General features: G+C 45.4%; 1 protein-coding gene across 2 annotated transcripts in view; it reads right to left on the bottom strand.

Moving 5' to 3' along the window:
• LOC144819553 (fructose-1,6-bisphosphatase isozyme 2) overlaps positions 1 to 17,957 on the bottom strand; it is a 415,645-nt gene that overhangs the window by 80,198 nt on the left and 317,490 nt on the right. The window contains exon 7 of one of the 2 annotated variants that reach the window (XM_078677392.1): positions 5,793 to 6,039. The exons of the other annotated variant lie outside the window; for it this stretch is intronic. Within the exon in view, the coding sequence (XP_078533518.1) occupies positions 5,845 to 6,039 (195 nt within the window). The 3' untranslated portion in view covers positions 5,793 to 5,844. Of the gene's footprint in view, positions 1 to 5,792; positions 6,040 to 17,957 lie in introns of those variants that run through there. 2 annotated transcript variants of the gene reach the window in all.

Here is a 17,957-nt window from a genome sequence, read left to right as displayed (position 1 = left end):
GGTTTCCAAACTAAAGCCCTCCTAGATTCTGGGTGTAAGCAGTCAGTAGTCCAGGTGCGATTTGTCCGGCCCGACCAGTACCTACAAGAAACCCAGGTGTACATCCGTTGTGTCCACGGAGATGTGAAACCCTACCCCGTGGCTTCCATCCCTGTGGAACTCCCGAACGGGGTAAGGAGTAGGGTAAGGGTAGGAGTGGTGGACAGCCTACCAGAGGAGATGATACTGGGTACTGATAACCGTGAGTTCCTATCCCTTTTCAAAGAGAAATTAAAATGGAGTACCTCCAAAAGGGATAGCTCCTCCCCCTCATTGCTAACTCCCGATCCTTGGGTGATAGACAGGAGTTTTCGGTTCGCACAAGGCGAAGATAGAACTCTCATGAATGCGTGGGACAGTGCCCACCACACTCAGGACACTCCCTCCCACTCGTACCCCAGATTCCTGATTAAAAAAGACCTACTCTATAGACAGGCCACAGAAACCAGCGGCTACCAACTCTTGGTACCTACTTCTTTCAGGGACCAAGTGTTGTTTTTCGCCCACACCCACCTCACCGCAGGACATGCTGGGAAAGAGAAAACTACAGAGAGCATAACGCGCCATTTCTTCTGGCCTGGGGTATATAAAGATGTGCAAGACTATTGTGCCAGGTGCGAGGTGTGCCAAAGGAAAAACACCCATCGACCCGGAGCAGCCCCGCTACAACCCTTGCCTATAATAGGGGTTCCTTTTGAGCGCGTAGGCATGGACCTCATAGGGCCCCTACCCCGATCCACGAAAGGAAATATGTATGCTCTGGTCATTGTGGATTACGCCACTAGGTTTGTGGAGGCGTTCCCCTTGAAGACCACTACCACCGCTGCCATTGCCGAAAGATTCGTGGAACTGTTTGCTCGTGTTGGTTTCCCGAAGGAAGTCTTGACGGACCAGGGTACCCCTTTTACGTCCAAACTCATGAGGGAAGTATGCAAGTCCCTAGATATCAAACATCTTAAGACATCAGTGTACCACCCTCAGACCGATGGTCTCGTAGAGAGATATAACCAAACATTGAAAAACACGCTGAAAAAGATGTTATCCTCTGAAGGCACGAACTGGGACCGATTACTACCTCTGGCTCTTTACGTGATAAGATCACAGAAACAAAGTAGTCTGGGGTGTTCATCCTTCGAGTTATTGTACGGACGTTTACCCAGGTCCCTCTTGGAAATGACCAGAGATCTGTGGGAAAACGAAGAACTCCAAGAACAAAAAGACATGCTGGAGTACACCACCCAGCTGCGGTCCAGGCTGGGAAAACTACAGAACCTGGCCCATACCAGTCTAGAAAACCACCAAAATCGTCACAAGAAAAATTACGACAAAGGAAAAAGACTAAGAACTATTGCCGTAAGGAAGTGGGCGCTGGTACTTCTCCCCTCCATCAGCAGCAACGCAAAGAATGAATGGAAAGGACCTTTCCAGGTCATAGACCGCATAGGCCAGACCACCTACAGGTTACGGATTTCTGTCAACAAAACGCAGACCTATCACATCAATTTATTGAAAGAGTGGTTGGGGCCCATACCCCAGGAATCCCATTGGATAGGAGCCACTTCCCCGCAGGATGCATCCACGGTGGATCAGCTAGTAGTAAATCCGGAACTAACCCCAGAGATGCAGAAAGACCTAAAGGCGGTCATCACGCCTTATTCGGACATCTTCTCGGATCGCCCTGGAAGGACCACCAGAATAGAACATTGTATAGATACTCCAGCAGGAAAAACGATAAAACAAAGACCCTACAGAATCCCGGCGGCTCGAAGAGAAGCAGTGCAAAAAGAGGTACAGGACATGCTACGATTGGGGGTGATACGCCCTTCTACAAGTCCATGGTCCTCCCCGATTGTTATGATACCCAAACCGGACGGATCCAAACGATTTTGTATGGATTTCCGAGCCTTGAACGCCATCTCTACTTTCGACACCTATCCGATACCCCGGGTGGATGAGATGATTGAGAAAATCGGTGAGTCACAGTACATCACGACCATCGACCTCACGAAGGGGTACTGGCAGGTGCCTCTTCGTGAGGAAGACCGCAAGAAAACGGCCTACGTCACCGACAGCGGTCTTTATGAGTTTACCTTGCTTCCCTTTGGCCTTCATGGAGCTCCGGCGACGTTCCAAAGACTCATGAACTCGATCCTGCAGCCTTATACCGCTTTCAGCTCGGCCTATTTGGACGACATAGTGGTCCACAGTAAAGACTGGGATACCCATCGGGAACACCTACGACTCATTTTTGAAGCCTTGCGACAGTCGGGATTGCACATCAACTCCAAAAAATCGAGAGCAGCGTTCACTAGCGTCCGGCATCTGGGGTACCTGTTGGGAAAGGGCACCATAGCTCCCCAAAGTGAGAAGGTGAAAGCCATAGCCGAGGTTCCCTTCCCTAAAACCAAAAGAGACCTCAGAGCCTTCTTGGGGCTCATAGGTTATTACCGACGTTTCGTCCCCAATTTCGCTGAAAAGGCAGCCCCTTTAACTGATCTGTTAGGGAAGGAAACCAAACTCAGGGAGCTAGTACACCCCTCACCCGCAGCTATACAAGCATTCCAACAGCTGAAGGAAACCATGACCACCGCCCCCGTTCTTATGTCTCCCGACTTCAGAAAACCTTTCATAGTGGCAACCGACGCCTCTAATGTTGGCATCGGGGCTGTACTATCCCAAACCGGAGAGGACGGGCAAGAACATCCCCTTATGTTCCTCAGTAGGAAGCTGTTTCCTAGGGAATGTCGATATTCCACCATAGAAAAGGAGGGCCTTGCGATTAAGTGGGCGGTGGAGAAACTGCGATATTATCTAGAGGGGAAACCATTCATCCTGCATACCGATCATGCCCCATTGAAATGGATGTATCAGAACAGCAGCAAGAACACTAGGGTCCTGAGATGGATCCTGTCGTTACAACCCTACTCATTCACCGTCCAGCATCGGAAGGGACGTGAGAACGGTAACGCTGACTTTCTGTCCCGTGTCTTTCCTCACCCCGAACGGGAGAAGCCAGGGGGGGAGGTATGTGACGGGGTCCCTGAGCAAGACTTAACGAACACTGAACTATTGTATAATTGGTGGGACGCCACCGCCTCTTTACCTCCTGCCTTTGGTTACCAACAGCTGCCGGCTCTCTCCTGGACAGACGAACAAGATTCAGGGTGGCCGATCGAGAAGGAGGACGGCGGGCCCTTTAATTCAGCAGCCTGGGCTCACGACGCCCCGCCCCACACCCGGCCGGAACCAGAAAAAGGAAGTGCAGTCCTGGAGAAGACGGACGGCGTATCCCTGGAGGAGCGAGGAGGATCCGGAGCCGACAACCGAGAAGAGAACTGTAACGAAGACCGAAGACGGGAGGAGTGGAGCGGAGTAGCAGAGACAAAGCCCGGAGGCCAACGGACCCACGAGTCGCCCTGCCACGCACCCAAGGGAGGGGCGTGGCTGCAACAGGTATGGGGCCGGGTAGCGAGTTGGGTGGCTCAGCACGTATCTCTGCCTCCGCCTCCCTAGCTTGCACAGACCCGTGTAAATAACCCTCAGCCTTACCCTCCCGACACGAACACTCCCTCACTGCGGGTAGCAAAGTGCACCTTCACCTGTTGTGTCCCTCACCCCCGGCCCTATCAAAGCTTTGTATATATGGATGCCTGACTCCCGTTTCCACTTTGTTTTGGGGCAACTGGAGCGACTGGAAAAGAAGAGCCGCAAGCTGTCCCGTGGATCCGGTGAGGCAACCTGGAGCCACTGCGGAGACCGCCCTTTGACCCCGCCGCCTTCGCAAGAGAGCGGATAACGAGTAGACAAAGACGCTGTTACACTAAAATAAAACCTTCCCTAAAATCCTTACTTAAAGACTCTGGCTCTATCGTTCATTCAGCGCCCTCAGTTAGTACCACCATACTTGACGCTTCCTTGGAGGGTTCCCTTGACCTGGGACACTCATTCATCCATTTTCCCATCCATCCATATTCTCATTATTCCTTCCATCCTTTCACTCGATCACTCACCCATCCTACCCACTCTTTACCTTTTATTATGAGTCTTTGTCTGCCGAGCTGCTGACAGAAGAGTCCCATCAATAACACCACACCCGCTGTGGCTACTAAAGTGGGGGTTCACAACGCCACTGCTGCCCAATACTCAAATGCTGACAAAATGTAGGCCGTGTAGTCTCTGAAAGTCAGAACAATGCTGGAATTTGTTGATATCAAGATGAAGATGAATGCTTTCGGAATACCCCAGAGGAATGACTGAATAGTTAAATCCTGATTGCTCTTGAACCCATGTCCAGAAGGGTGTTCGCAAAGATCAGGGAAGTCGGCCTCCTGAAGTCTGAAGTTCACGGGGAGATTAAGGTTAGGGGCAAGTTGGGAAAAGAAGCAGGGCACCAGTAGAGAGTGGACAGCACTTTCTGAAGAGAGTGGTTGACAGGCCTGCCTCCTAATAAAAAAACATGCTGGTGTTCAAAGCACCATCTCTGATAGAGGTGGGGACATTTGGAGTGTTACGTTTACTTTCAATGTTGTCTTTTTCTGCAAGTGGAGAAGGCTGTGTCTTGGACAAAAGAAATTTTTCTCACAACCAAACTACTATGAAACTCTCAAAAGAGCGATTTTGTTTGTTTCATTGCTGAAAATGGAGGCACTGCTATTCCCTAGTGGAATGTTTTAGAAAAGCACAACCAAGAACTGGACCGTACACATCAGAAAGTTCCTCACAGGACAAGAAGTCATCACATTTGTTTTTCCATATTCTCTAAACTCTTCTTTAGATATGGTAACATTTTATGTCATTAATGTATCGTTAAAGCGCATAAATGAATTGGTTTGAGAATTTTACTGTGGTTATTCTGTAACCATAATGATGTGTTTGGTGCAGTCTTTCACACCCTACACACAATTTTCCTGAGAGAAAACTGTCTACCTAGGATAAGCAAGGGTTCCTCACAGAAATCTCCTTTACGTTTTAGGTACTAGATTCTTTAACTTTTTAGGAGCTCAGCTACAGCTCAAATCAAGCCAGTGGTCTCTTTATCCCCCAAATATAAATCCAGTTCCCTACAGAATGTTTCCATGTATTTAATTGCAATAGTCTGTCCTGGAGTCCACCAAATGTTGGACGAAAGTAGCCCCCTGGAGAAGAAGTATCAAAGAAAGGATTCCACGAAGTACAGGTCGATGGTGGGATGCATTCTGGTGATGTAATTCGCCTGTAGAATAAATGAGAGTTTACTCGGTTGCTTATCTTTCAAGAGCGACTCGATGAGAGGGGGGGCAATGGTAGTGGTTCATCAATTGGATGTAGGCTTTAGTCACCAGAACGCGGCAGCAGGAGACCAGTCTTGTAAGCGCGCAGACTGAGGACGTTGTGATACGTTCAAATTTGCACGCGTATGCGGCAGCTCATGACTAACATGACATTGGTTGATGGTGTTGAAGGATGCAGGAGCAATGTGCAGGAGGAATGTGTTAGTTTAGCGTGGTCCAACTTTGGACTCATGCTTTAGAGTACTGTTAATAAAATAAATATAAATTGAGACTACACATACAGCAAATAATTAATTTAATGGGATCCCCCCGGCCCTACCACCCATCTCATCGTATGAGGGCAGGAAAGGAGACACAGAGTCCAGCAGCCTCACCTCCAAACATGAAAAGATTGAGGTGGAAGAAGAGCTGACAGAGACATCTAGGTGAGACCATCTGTGCTGAACCATGAAACGTGTTATGAAAGAGGAAGGATTGGGAATAAATGGTAATGGCATTGAGTGTATGCTGGTGTTTGCATCTTGTGACTATTCCTTTAACTGCTCTTCTGGTGTTTCTTCACACAACTGAGGAACTCCTGCACGTCGTCTGGGGATCCGAGAATCAGGGGTACCCTCTGGTGAATCGACTCGGGTTCCACGTCCAGCACCGGTTGGGTTCCTGTGGTTGCCATCCCTCCAGCTTGCTCAATGATGAAAGCCATGGGGTTGCACTCATACAGCAGCCGAAGCTATAACAAGAACAGAAAACAAGGGAAAGGATATTAAAAAAAAGCACTTTATTAAAGTTTAGAGACAAAAAACCTTCCACATTTCGCTCTTTAAGTTTCAGCTTTTCGCTCTTTAAGTTTCAGCTTTTCGCTCTTTAAGTTTCAGCTTTTCCAAGCTCCACAGTATATCCCACGTAGAATACGAAGGGCCCAATTTACAGTTTGGCGGAGAGGGTAATCTGTACAAAGGCTACTGAGTACCCTCTCCATTACACTGAAGGTCCACTCTCCTCATTTAGAGTAGGTAAGACCTTTAGTATGTATACAGAGAAGGCTTCTCTGTCTCCACCATCACAGGTTTTGCCATGTGATCTGCCCACCCAATTTAGAGTGGGGACGAATGGCAAGTTTTTGCTTTCACTAACCACCATCCAAAATGTGGGGTTAATTAAGTGATAGTAAAAACATTTAAATGGAGGTCATTGTTTTTTTTATTTTAAAATACAAAAACCCACTTTGTTGTTTTGTTTTTAAAAATAAAAGAATTGAAAGTGTGCAGTGCCCGCAGTTATGTTGGCAGAGCCACACGGCAAACTTTCAACGGCCATGACAGCGGTTCCTGTAAATGCAGGAGATGTCCGCTAGGCTGGAGGACATCTCTAAATTTGGCAGTGGGTAAACCCTCAGCGCCATGTAGTATTTTACTCCTTTGCCATGACGGAGTAAATCCCACTTGCCAAACTTAAAATTAGGCCATAAATGTAGAGAATCCCCTGGTCCCTCCTTTCCTTTGCCTCTTTTCTCACACCCCTGGGAAACCTGCTTTCATCCATACACAAAATTACTTTAACTTATGAAGACAAATTTGTACCCTGGGGCATCTACCCTGATGCATACGTATTTAATTATACTGAGGATGTGGACAGGATTCCTAGCCCTTGATCTGTGAGTAGTTATGTCTAATTCGTGTAATGGGTGTGAATTACTCCCGATTTTCCGGGCTTGATTCAAATCACAAAGCATTTTCTGTGAGGAGTTATGACTCAATTTAGTCTTAATTTTGACATGGGTTTCCAGGAGTAAACCATGCATAAAACAGAAAAGCTAAAATAATAAATAAATTTTTACACTACTTCTCTCTTTCCTTATTTCTTTCTGTCCATTTTTTCAATTGTGCATTCTTTTCATTTTCCTTCTTTCTTCTTTCTTTTTTCTTGTCTTCAGTTTACTATATATTTCCCACCATTTACTCCTTTTTTGTTTTTTGTTTTTTCTCCTTTAATTCTCTTTATTTTTCTCCTTTCATTTTTTTCCCTAATTCTCTCTTCTTCGCCTTTCTTTCGCCTCTTCTTTCTCTCAATAATTCTTTCCTTTCCTAAATTTTCTTTTTCCCCTCTTTTTGTCATTCTCCTTTCTCCATTTAGTTTCCTTCCCCTTTTCTTGATCTTTCCTTCTCTACTGCCTTGCTTTTATTAGGTTTCGCCTGGCCGTAGCACTGCGCAGCAGTGCACGCGCAGGGCGAAATCTTTTGATCCTACAGTATGGGGCTTTGTTCTGCCTCTCTCTTCCATTGGCTAGCTCCATAAATGGAGGCTAGCCATTGGAAGAGATTGGTTGTCAATCAGTCTTTCCCGCCACGACGCGATTCGGGGGCGTTTCCGTGTCTTTTTTTAAGACCCGCCCTCTCCTCTTCCCATTGGCTGGAATTTTACCTTCCAGCCAATGGGAAGGGGAGAGCACGAAAAACACGCCCCCGAATCCCTACAGGGCGCGCTGTGCTTTCGCTTGTTTTATTGCAATGTGTAATTATATGTTCATAGAAATATACACATGTCATTACAATGTAAATTAACATGAGTGGCATACTGTGTGGGTGAATCATTTGCGAATTTGCAGAAGAAAATGATGTACAAAATAAGCTGTCCCCTCACTATTGACTTGACGTCAGATCTGCGTGTGCCACACTAGCAGAATGCGGTCATTTCATGTAATATTTTAATTTTGTTTCGTCCTATTTCGCCAAGCTCTATTTTGAAACCCTCCAGATAGCCGCGCAGACTGCACTTGTTCTTGGATTCTGTCACTTGTAGCACTGTTTTTTATACTAGTATAACTAGGACTACAAGTCCCAGAATTCTGAGAAAAACCGAGACTGGACTCTAGTCATGGGCTGGGGCAATTTTGAAACTGTTCATGGGTTAAGAGGTGCGGTTGTGTCGTGGTCGCCGCAGCATTTTCATTCTTAAGTACCCCAGAAAAAGTAAGAGTGGACTTCAGCTGCCCACTCATCTCTTCCGTCCGGTCCCCTATGCAGATAGCGCAGCCTTCGCCTAGTTTGCACCCTTCCCTCCAATTGCGCCTGCGCCCGGCAGGTGGGCGTGGCAGGTGGGTGCAAGAAATCTCCAGCCTCAGAGTTGCGGCGACTTGAGGAGATGTGATGAAAGACAGGGGGGGAATCTCTAGCTTGTGACCGGCCCGTCACCTGTGCTCAGCCTGCCTCGCCTCTTGGAGACGCAGAGGGGGCTTGCAGGCACAATTGCAGCCGGCGGCATCCCAGCCTTGATCCGCTCGCGGCTCGTGTAGGCTAATTAGCCAGGAGGATTAACCTATTGAGAGCACAGCTTCTTGCCGGCGGAGCAGCACGCGAGGACGAACGCAGTGGATTTTGATTCCTCGGGTTCCAATGTAGCGCCTGCGGCGGGGCGTGCAGGAGGAGCGCAGCCGGGACCGCCAGAGGAGCCGGCCAGGACTGACCGCGCGGGGCATGGGGGACTCTGTGTTCTGTGATACGCGGCCGGCTTATAGAGTAAGTACCACCCTGGGTTGTGTGTCTTCGCTTTTCACTGACACTCGTTCAAGTTTGTCCTGTTTGAGGAAACGGGGCTGGGGGCGATGTTGCAGGACAGTCACAGTTTCCCATCAGGCGCCATGCAAAGGTTTTTGGGAGGGGAGACGGGATTCCACTAAGAGAATGCAGCGAGCACACATGTTAACGTTGTCATGTGTTCTTTGTTTCATGCATGTTGTACCAGTCTGCTTTGTAATTTATATTGCATTATTATGCGCTTTGGGGACTATGACTAGAACCAACCTCGCCCACCTACTGAACATCTCGCCCCTGGTATTGTGACGGGGGCTCCTGAGTAGTGTTAAATCAACAGGCACTGCACGCACCCTTCAGCACCTCACACCTGGTGTTGTAAAGCATGAACCATACACACCGGACAGACCCGAGACAGGGCTCGCTCACGGGTCTCTCTCTCTCTCTCTCCTGCGGTTCCCCTCTGCTCCTTCCTGTCACAGCTGGGCGGGTGTGAAGCAGCTGCTCACCCCGAGCGGTTTCTGCTGTTGAACCGCGCCCGCTGCAGAGGCCAAGATAACAGTAAAAGCAGGGGCGGCCGGGCCTCCTCCATACCAAGGCCCCGGAGCCGGGTGACCTGGAGAGCGGCAGATTGGTAGTACACAGTCTGGGAGGGCGGTGTTTCATGGGTGTGTTTTACGTGAAGGGGCTACGGGTTATGATTGAGGGGTGTTTCTATGCAATATATTTATATTTGTACTCATTATTGATTCTGGTATGTGTGACTTATTTTGTTTTAATGCTCTTCAAGCAGTAGTTTAGACGGGGGTGGGGTGAGAGTTGCATTTGGGCTGCAATTCATGAGTAGTCCTTGGGCTGAACTAAGGAATCTATCTGCATTTACTGCTCCGGCGTCAGTTCAAGTTCAGTCTGCCCTCACGCGTTGGATAGGTGTCGGTGGGGCTGGTCTGCAGCGCCTTTAGTTGGTATGGGGGTGCTCTTCATAATTGAGTCTACTAAGTTCAAATTGAACACTTTTTTGGGGGGTACGTTACGGTTAAATGATTCTTGAAGTTTGAGAACTGCTACTTGGTTTTCGTCGAGGTACGGACACCCCCTCTGCCCTCTTTTAGGCTGCACATGGGCTGGTTTTTGTGTCTGAAGGGGGTCGTCGGACCTGTGGCTCGTTCACTCTTTTCTCTTGATTGCATTCAGATGTGGCCAGTCCCACGCGCCTCGCCTCCCTCGGGTTCGCGCATTATGGGGCCCCATCCCTTGCAGGGTTTACCAACACTCGTCGTAGACTCCTGTGCCTATCGTGTGCTATTGAGAGCCAGAGGCGGGGGAGGGGGCTCAAAAGGCCCAGCAAACGGGTCTCGAGCCAAAGTAAATGCTGAGGCTGGTGGTGGCTGCTTTTAAATGTCTTGCTTTTTTTGTGAGGTGTGGGGGGCGGGGTTCCAGTGCCTCGAACAAAGAGGCAGGAGGCGCACAAAGGGGGTGAAACCTGGGGTGGCTGGGGGAAACTATATTGACCAGAATGCAGTTTGCGGCTACCTGGCAGTGATAACTAACGGGGTTAGACTGGTAAAAAGGTGTGAGTGCAGTGACCCCTTGTGGTGGCCTGGGCGTGACAGCTAGGTGGGGCATGTGAGGGGTAGATTGGGTTGTGTGTGGTAAACATTGTGGTTGTGGCTTCAGCCTGCTCTGCTGCTTGCAGCTGGAAAACACTTTCTCTGCATGCAGGTCTTTGCAATGAGGCTCCCACGTCAAGTTTCATATTGCAAACAACTCTCATCAATGCATGCTTGTAACCAAAGCCGTGCTGGCTCCTGCAGCTGTGCGTCTGTATTCAAAGCTAGTTTGCAGCAGGCGTTGTTTTTTGATCCGTTTTCCCGCGGTCTGGCCTGTGCGGCATTAACCCAGCTATTTGCCCTGTTTGAATTCCCTCTTCCTGTCTGATGACTGTGCATGCTCTTGAATGGTGCTGCACCAGGGTGTTGGTACCTTTGCCCTGGTAACGGTTTTGTGGTAGCATCTGGTACTCATATGTTTCCTCCTATCACAAGCCATTCGTCAGTGAAATAGCGACCGCTGGAAGTTACACTTCAGCAGTGCAGTACATGTGTTCTAGCAGACGCATGTCTCCCCCTAGTGCATTTGTAAGGATTCTTATTCACACTCTCGCCGCGAAGTCTTCTCGCTGTCCCTCCCTCGCCAGGACAGTGGGCACTGTCTCATGGGGTGAGGGGTGGTCATCGGTACAGGACAGTGACAAACGTGCCTCCACCACCATACAGGGGTTAGAGACGTGTTTGCCTCAGTGGACAATGTGTTACTGGGCCTGTCCCCACAGAAGGTAGTTATTTGGTTCACTGAACAGTAGGCTCTATGGCCAAAGTGCACCACCGGTTGATACAAGAGAGAGTGTAGAGTGGCACAAAGCGGTGGGGGCTTGTTTTGTTAGGCGGGGGGAGAGTGGGTGTGTGTGTGTGGCTCTGGGTGTGTGTGTGTGTGTGTGGCTCTGGGTGTGTGTGTGTGCCTCTGGGTGTGTGTGTGGCTCTGGGTGTGTGTGTGTGTGGCTCTGGGGTGTGTCTGTGTGGCTCTGGGTGTGTGTGTGTGTGTGTGTGTGGCTCTGTGTGTGTGTGTGTGTGTGGCTCTGGGTGTGTGTGGCTGGCTCTGGGTGTGTGTGGCTGGCTCTGGGTGTGTGTGTGTGGTAGTAATTGCTGTCTGCTGAGCTCGTCCGTAGGGTACAATAGGTCTCACATTTGTGAGAGATTAAGCTATTGGCAATGTAAATGACAATGCCATTTATTTATCTGTTTTCAAAACCAACACATAAATACAAATTTTGTCATTTACAATGCCAATAGCTCTAACTTTTCCAAAGGCGAAACCGTTGCATTGTAAATGCTTGTCTTCTCTTTCTTTCGCTATTTCTTTATTTCGCTGCTTCCTTTCTTTCAGTCTTATCTTCTTTCCCTGTCTTTCATCATGTTATTCTTTCTGTTGTTGTATTTACCTGCTGTACATTTTCTCCTTTCGTCCTCCGCTACTGTTATTTCTCTATCTCTTCTTCTTTCCATTTCTTTATTTTCTTTTATTTGCAAAGTTTTATATAGCGCTGGCTAGACCCAGAGGTATCAGAGCGCTTTACATGAGGATCAGGGAGTAACAGGTTACTTTCTTTCCCTTTCTATCCGATTTTTTCTTTTCCTTACTTTCCATCTTTTTTCGTTATTCTTTTTCTCTTCTTTTGTTTTCTCTTTCCTGCTCTTTCTTCTTTCTTTTACTATTACATCCTTTGTCATTTTTTCTTGCTTTCTCTCCTTTCAGTCATTACTTCATTACTTTCAGTGTTTATTTCTTTTTTATTCCTCTTTCATTGTCTTTCTAATTTCTCTTTCTTACTTCATCTCCTCTGTTTCATTTGGTACTTTCTCTGTTTTTTTTTCCTCAATCTTTCTCTAATTTCATTTGTTCTCCTTCTTTCCCTGACGTTCTCTGCTTCTTCCCCCTTATTTCCCTTTCTTCTTTCTCTCTTGCCTTATTTCTCTCATATTGTCATTCTTTACTTTCTTTGTATCTTTCTCACTTCCTCTCTTTTTCTCTATCACGTTCTCTGTGTTTGTTTGTTTCTCTCGATTGTTTTTCTCATTCGCTGTCTCAAAGCATAGGGACAAATCTGATCCGTAGGGACTCCAAATATAAACCTTTTGCAATACAGCTCTTGTGCCATTAATGCTGCATGCTCCCTGTAGCAGGGCTCACATACTCTATGGCAGTGTTTAAATTGTTTGGACCCTGTGCACATTTATTGAATCCCTTATTAGGCAGTAGTAGCTCATGGCGGTTTTCACTGATCAGAAGTACCACTCACTATAAGAAAGGTTGGAGACCCCTCGTTTAGAGGAAGCATTGGTCTACAAATGAAGCTACTTCCTAGTCATGGTGCTTCCAAGGGTGCATGTCATTCATTAAGTAAACTTTTTTTGTTTTAGAAAAGAGTAAGCAAAAATACCTGGTATACTTGTTATCTAAAGATTTAGTGAGCCACACTGATTTTTTTTTAGGCAGAGGATTACTGGATAGCTTGATCGCTGCCTGGGCGTGTCACTGAGTAAATTGATGTTAAGATGGTGATTTTATGGTCATGACTTATTGTAGGAGGGTAATACCAGGAGGCTGCAGCAAATTCTAAGAAAAAGGAAAGTATATGTTCTTGTATGTTACAAAATAAATGCACGTGAATTTATAGTATATTCGATTGCCATTAGCTTTTATCTCTACAAAGGATCTAGTTGCGCTTTATATTTTTGAAATTTGAGGCAAACAATCATAGGAATGCCCTGCTTTTAATATGCACGGGGCAATGCAAGCCCCAGAAGCCCCCGTGTCGCAGGGTGGCCCCCAACCTTTTAGGCCCACCCTATTCTTCAGGTGCCCACATTAAGCCCAAGGCCAATGATTATCTGTGAGATATGGGAAACTAAGCACCCCCCTTTGATGTGGGGAGCATCATTTAGCATCATGCCACTAAATATGCAACCTACCTTTGCTTAATTTCACTGTTTTTTTAGGAAACGGTTTGTGTAATACTTTGTGTGATGATGCACTGATTTTTAATTCTTCTTTTTATTTCATTTTGTTATGTACACATTTTAGAACCCACAGCTCTATACACTTTCAATAAAGTCTGTATGGAGTGTATGACGGTCACTGCTATAACACCCAGGTCTTTATTAAAGCATACACACACAATTCCACCATTATTTGAGCAGTGGTATTATTGGTAGAACATGTGTTGGAATATAAATTTACCATTATGAATAATGGGATAACCCCAAAGTCATCAACGGACCTGGGTACGGTACGGGAATACAAAAATTGGTCCGTGACTAACTTGACATGAATTAAATGCAGATATAAACAATCTGTCTTGTGTGAAGGACTACAACACTGATATTGAATAGCTTAAAGGGCTACTCTCATGTTTGCAATCAAAAACCTTATTATGAAAGCATGTGCTAAATGCGAGAATACAAAACACACAAAAGTGCCAGAGAAGCCAATATCATTTGCAAAACATTTATTTAGCCAATTAGACTCAGAACACAGTTTTAATAAGGACAATAGGTTGCACAAAGGGAAAAGAAGGGGAGAGGCTCCGCCCGGAATTGCATGAGCAGCATGGACTGAGACGTTCACTCCTGCCCTAAGGAGGGTGATGTTTTCACTTATTTCAAAACGGGGCCTACCAGTTGGATGGTTTTGAATCACAATCAACAAGTACAAGCCACCATTAGCTTCCGTGAAATTGGCGATTTTGGGCCAATTACATTCCCTACATGATCGGATTGATCTTCGACATACCCGAGTAGCCAGGCCTGGCACCAGGATTAGGTTGCCTTATCAAGTCCTGAAGAAGACTTGCAGCTGAGGTTAATAATTCCCCTCCATGCATTAGTCGAGTCGAAACGTCAACGCTCTCCACCTACACAAGACCTGTACCGATTTTCCCGCCCAACATTCCCTTGAAAGTGCATTGTTGCATGATTGTAATTAACAGAATCTGTGTAAATAGATGTTTCAACTACGGACAGGTCTTCTGACACTGGTCTCTTTACCAGTGATTACCAAACCAATCTAATTATTTTTCCCTCACATCTATGACTTTCACTTTCACTACTCAACACTATCACTACCTAACTCCCCTTCTTTTCCCTTCGTGCAATCTATTGTCATTATAAAAACTGTGTTTTGACTCTAATTCGATAAATAAATGTTTTGCAAATGATATTGGCTTCTCTGGCGCTTTCGTGTGTTTTGTACTCTCACATTTAGCACATGCTTGCATAATAAGGTTTTTGATTGCAAACGTCAGAGTAGCCCTTTAAGGTATTCAATACGAGTGTTGTAGGGCCCGATTCACAGAACTAACTTAAGACAAAATCCTAAACTTACTACCATTTTGGTATTCACAGAAGGCACTTACTCATTTTGGTATTCACAGAAGGCACTTACTCATTTTGGTATTCACAGATGTTAGGAGTCCTAACTTTAGGACTCCTAAATGCCTTCTGTGAATACCAATAGTCTTAAAATTAGGATTTTCTCTATTTAGTAGTAGTAAAGTTAGGACTCCTAACTTTAGGACTCCTAAATGCCTTCTGTGAATACCGAAAGTCTTAAAATTAGGATTTTTCTCATCTTTACTACTACTAAATTGAGGAAAATTCTAATTTTAAGACTTACAGTATTCACAGACGGCATTTAGGAGTCCTAAAGTTAGGAGTCCTAACTTTACTACTACTAAATTGAGAAAAATCCTAATTTTAAGACTTTCGGTATTCACAGAAGGCATTTAGGAGTCCTAAAGTAGGAGTCCTAACTTTACTACTACTAAATTGGGAAAAATCCTAAATTTAGGACTTTCGGTATTCACAGACGGCATTTAGGAGTCCTAAATTTAGAAGTCCTAACTTTACTACTCCTAAACTGAGAAAAATCCTAACTTTAGGACTTTCGGTATTCCTAGAAGGCATTTACGAGTCCTAAAGTTAGGACTCCTAACTTCTGTGAATACCGAAATGAGTAAGTGTCTTCTGTGAATACCAAAATGAGTAAGTGCCTTCTGTAAATAGGAAAATGGTAGTAAGTTTAGGATTTTGTCTTAAGTTAGTTCTGTGAATTGGTCCCGTAGTCCTTCACACAACACAGATTGTTTATATCTCCATTTAATTCATGTCAAGTTAGTCGCGGACCAATTTTTGTGTTCCGGAATATAAATTTAGCTCTACATCCGCGATCAAAGCACAACAGTCAACCTTTTCCCTCTGCCTACCTCCTTTTCTACTTCAAAAGTGGGTCAGTTTCTTCACTGCTTGAGTTTAGCAGAAGATGGTAGACAGACCAGTTCAGACACTCATTCTGTGTATTTCTCTCTCTCTCTACACATCCCCCTAACTCATTCACAAAAACTTTAAATGCTTCAGTGATGACTGAAGTGGTGCTGTAGTTGGGAATGATTTTTTGTCTAACATTCAGACAAGCTTCAATGGTGTCTTGTGGTTCTGTACCACTTCCCAGTACTGGAGCTGTATCCCATGAACGCATATGTTTTTCTGTGAGGGTTTTTTCAGAAAGCCTGCGTACATGCTGGGAAGCCTAAAATGTCAGCTCGCATCTATTATCACACCGAGAATCCCAATCATTCCTTTAGCTCTCTGAGTTCTTATTCAGTTATTGAGATTTGAGAGGGGGCCATAGGAGTATCAGGTAGTCCAAGACAATCACTCGAAATCTCTGAAGTGGGGACTGCTGTGATAAGCAGGGCCAGATTGGAACCCAAAGCAACCCGGGCAAATTTTGTCAGACCAGCCCCCATATGCTACATAGCGAGCGAGCCTGGCCACTACAAGAGGGCTTGGGAAGGGGGGTTCTCCCCGAAGAAAATTTGGGGGAAATGGTGCATTCTATCTACAACACATTTTTCATTATATATTCAATTTAATTAGTTTTTAAAGCATAGTGAATGATGACTTTACAGTGCACCAGGATAGAGCAATCTTTATTGGAGCTCTTCAATGATTCCCTCTCTATCATCTTCCAACAGTGCCTCTCATCTGTACAATAGCCCCTTCTCGCACATGTATTTCATTTGTTTTATAGCACCTCTTACCAGTGTAGGGTGTCAGAACATTTTACATTACACACACATACAGAGAACAATGACTGATACATGTGTAAATCAGTGTATAGAAAATGTTACATAATACACAGTGAAGGATTCACTTGTCATCCATACTGGAAGGCATTTTTAAGAGTGCTTGGTCTGGGGAAGCACAAACCCAGGATTCAAAACATAACACAGTGGTTAGGGTTGACGTTACTGATAAGAATTTATTTCTACCCAAACAACATTTTTAAAGCTAAATTTGGATAATGAAAGGCTGGGACAAAAAAACATAACTTTCTAACCTAGATTTTGATTGTAACTTATGAACTGCATAGTAACAAAAGGATCTCTGTTACAAAAGCAGTAACCCACCCAACTATGCACATAAAATACTGTTCTGTGATCTGCACAGTACACGCTCTTTGCAGTAGGCATATTAACCCTCTGTGCTACCTTAAATGAGTCAAAACTGCCAGTGGACAAAACTCCGACCTCTCTCCACCAGGTACATTAATCACCCAAGTTATCTTGGCACTTTTATTGTTGTCTGAAAACTGTTGGCTATACAAGGAACTCTGCAGTGCTTTTGAAACTGCTGCACTGATACAAAAACCCACCCGCCACTCTTCCAGCCTCCCGGGGAAATACCCGATGCCCAGTATGTCAGTCTGACCTTGGTGATAAGGACACTGATAATATTTCCTCTGCAGAACTTGTTGACACCCAGGCCCATTGACTAAAGGTCTCCTCAGGAACGAGCTCTATAGCCTGCCACTGCATTGCTTCACTGCATTGGAAGGAAGCAGCTGGTCACCTGCATTTATGTTGAAGAGAGTCTATGAAATGAGGTGAATGGGTAATTTGTGACAGACAAACTTCACACTTCATAAATGCTGTGCAGTTTCCTGAAAATTGCCGACAGGCATATTTCATATTTCCTGTATTCTGTGCAGTTTCCTGAGTATCCAACTTTTACCAAGGGTAGATACTTAATGCAAAAGTTTTCTCCTAATATTTGCTTTTGTAATACCCTGCTCCTGCATTACAGGCCAGATGTACAAAGCATTTTTCTGGTCGCAAATGGCCTTATTTGCAGAATCTGGCCTTTCGCGACTGGAAAAATGCCTTTTCAAATGTACAAAATGTGATTGAGTAACTTGTTACTGAATCACAATTTGCGATTCGGTATTTGGAATGGGTGTGTTTTGGGAGTCCCTTCCAAATACCAAATCAGTTTGCTATGTATTACTGTTTGGTGACCAAATTCTGGTCGTAAATCAGTAATACTTTACCACCATTTTAAAGGCGGTGGTAAGCCATTCACAAATGAGTAGGGTTCCCTTTGAGAATGTTGAAAACATATTTTGTAGGAGCAGACAATAGTCCCAGGGACCATTACCTAGTCTCAAAAAATGAAACGACAAAGACTAATTATTTTCTTCTTAAACACATCCCGCTTTCCTC

Source organism: Lissotriton helveticus, chromosome 2_1 (genome assembly GCF_964261635.1).
Source record: "Lissotriton helveticus chromosome 2_1, aLisHel1.1, whole genome shotgun sequence".
In the NCBI taxonomy this organism is placed as follows: Eukaryota; Metazoa; Chordata; class Amphibia; order Caudata; family Salamandridae; genus Lissotriton; species Lissotriton helveticus.
The sequence above is the reverse complement of the archived record's forward strand: the minus strand, read 5'-3'. Positions and strand labels throughout refer to the sequence as shown.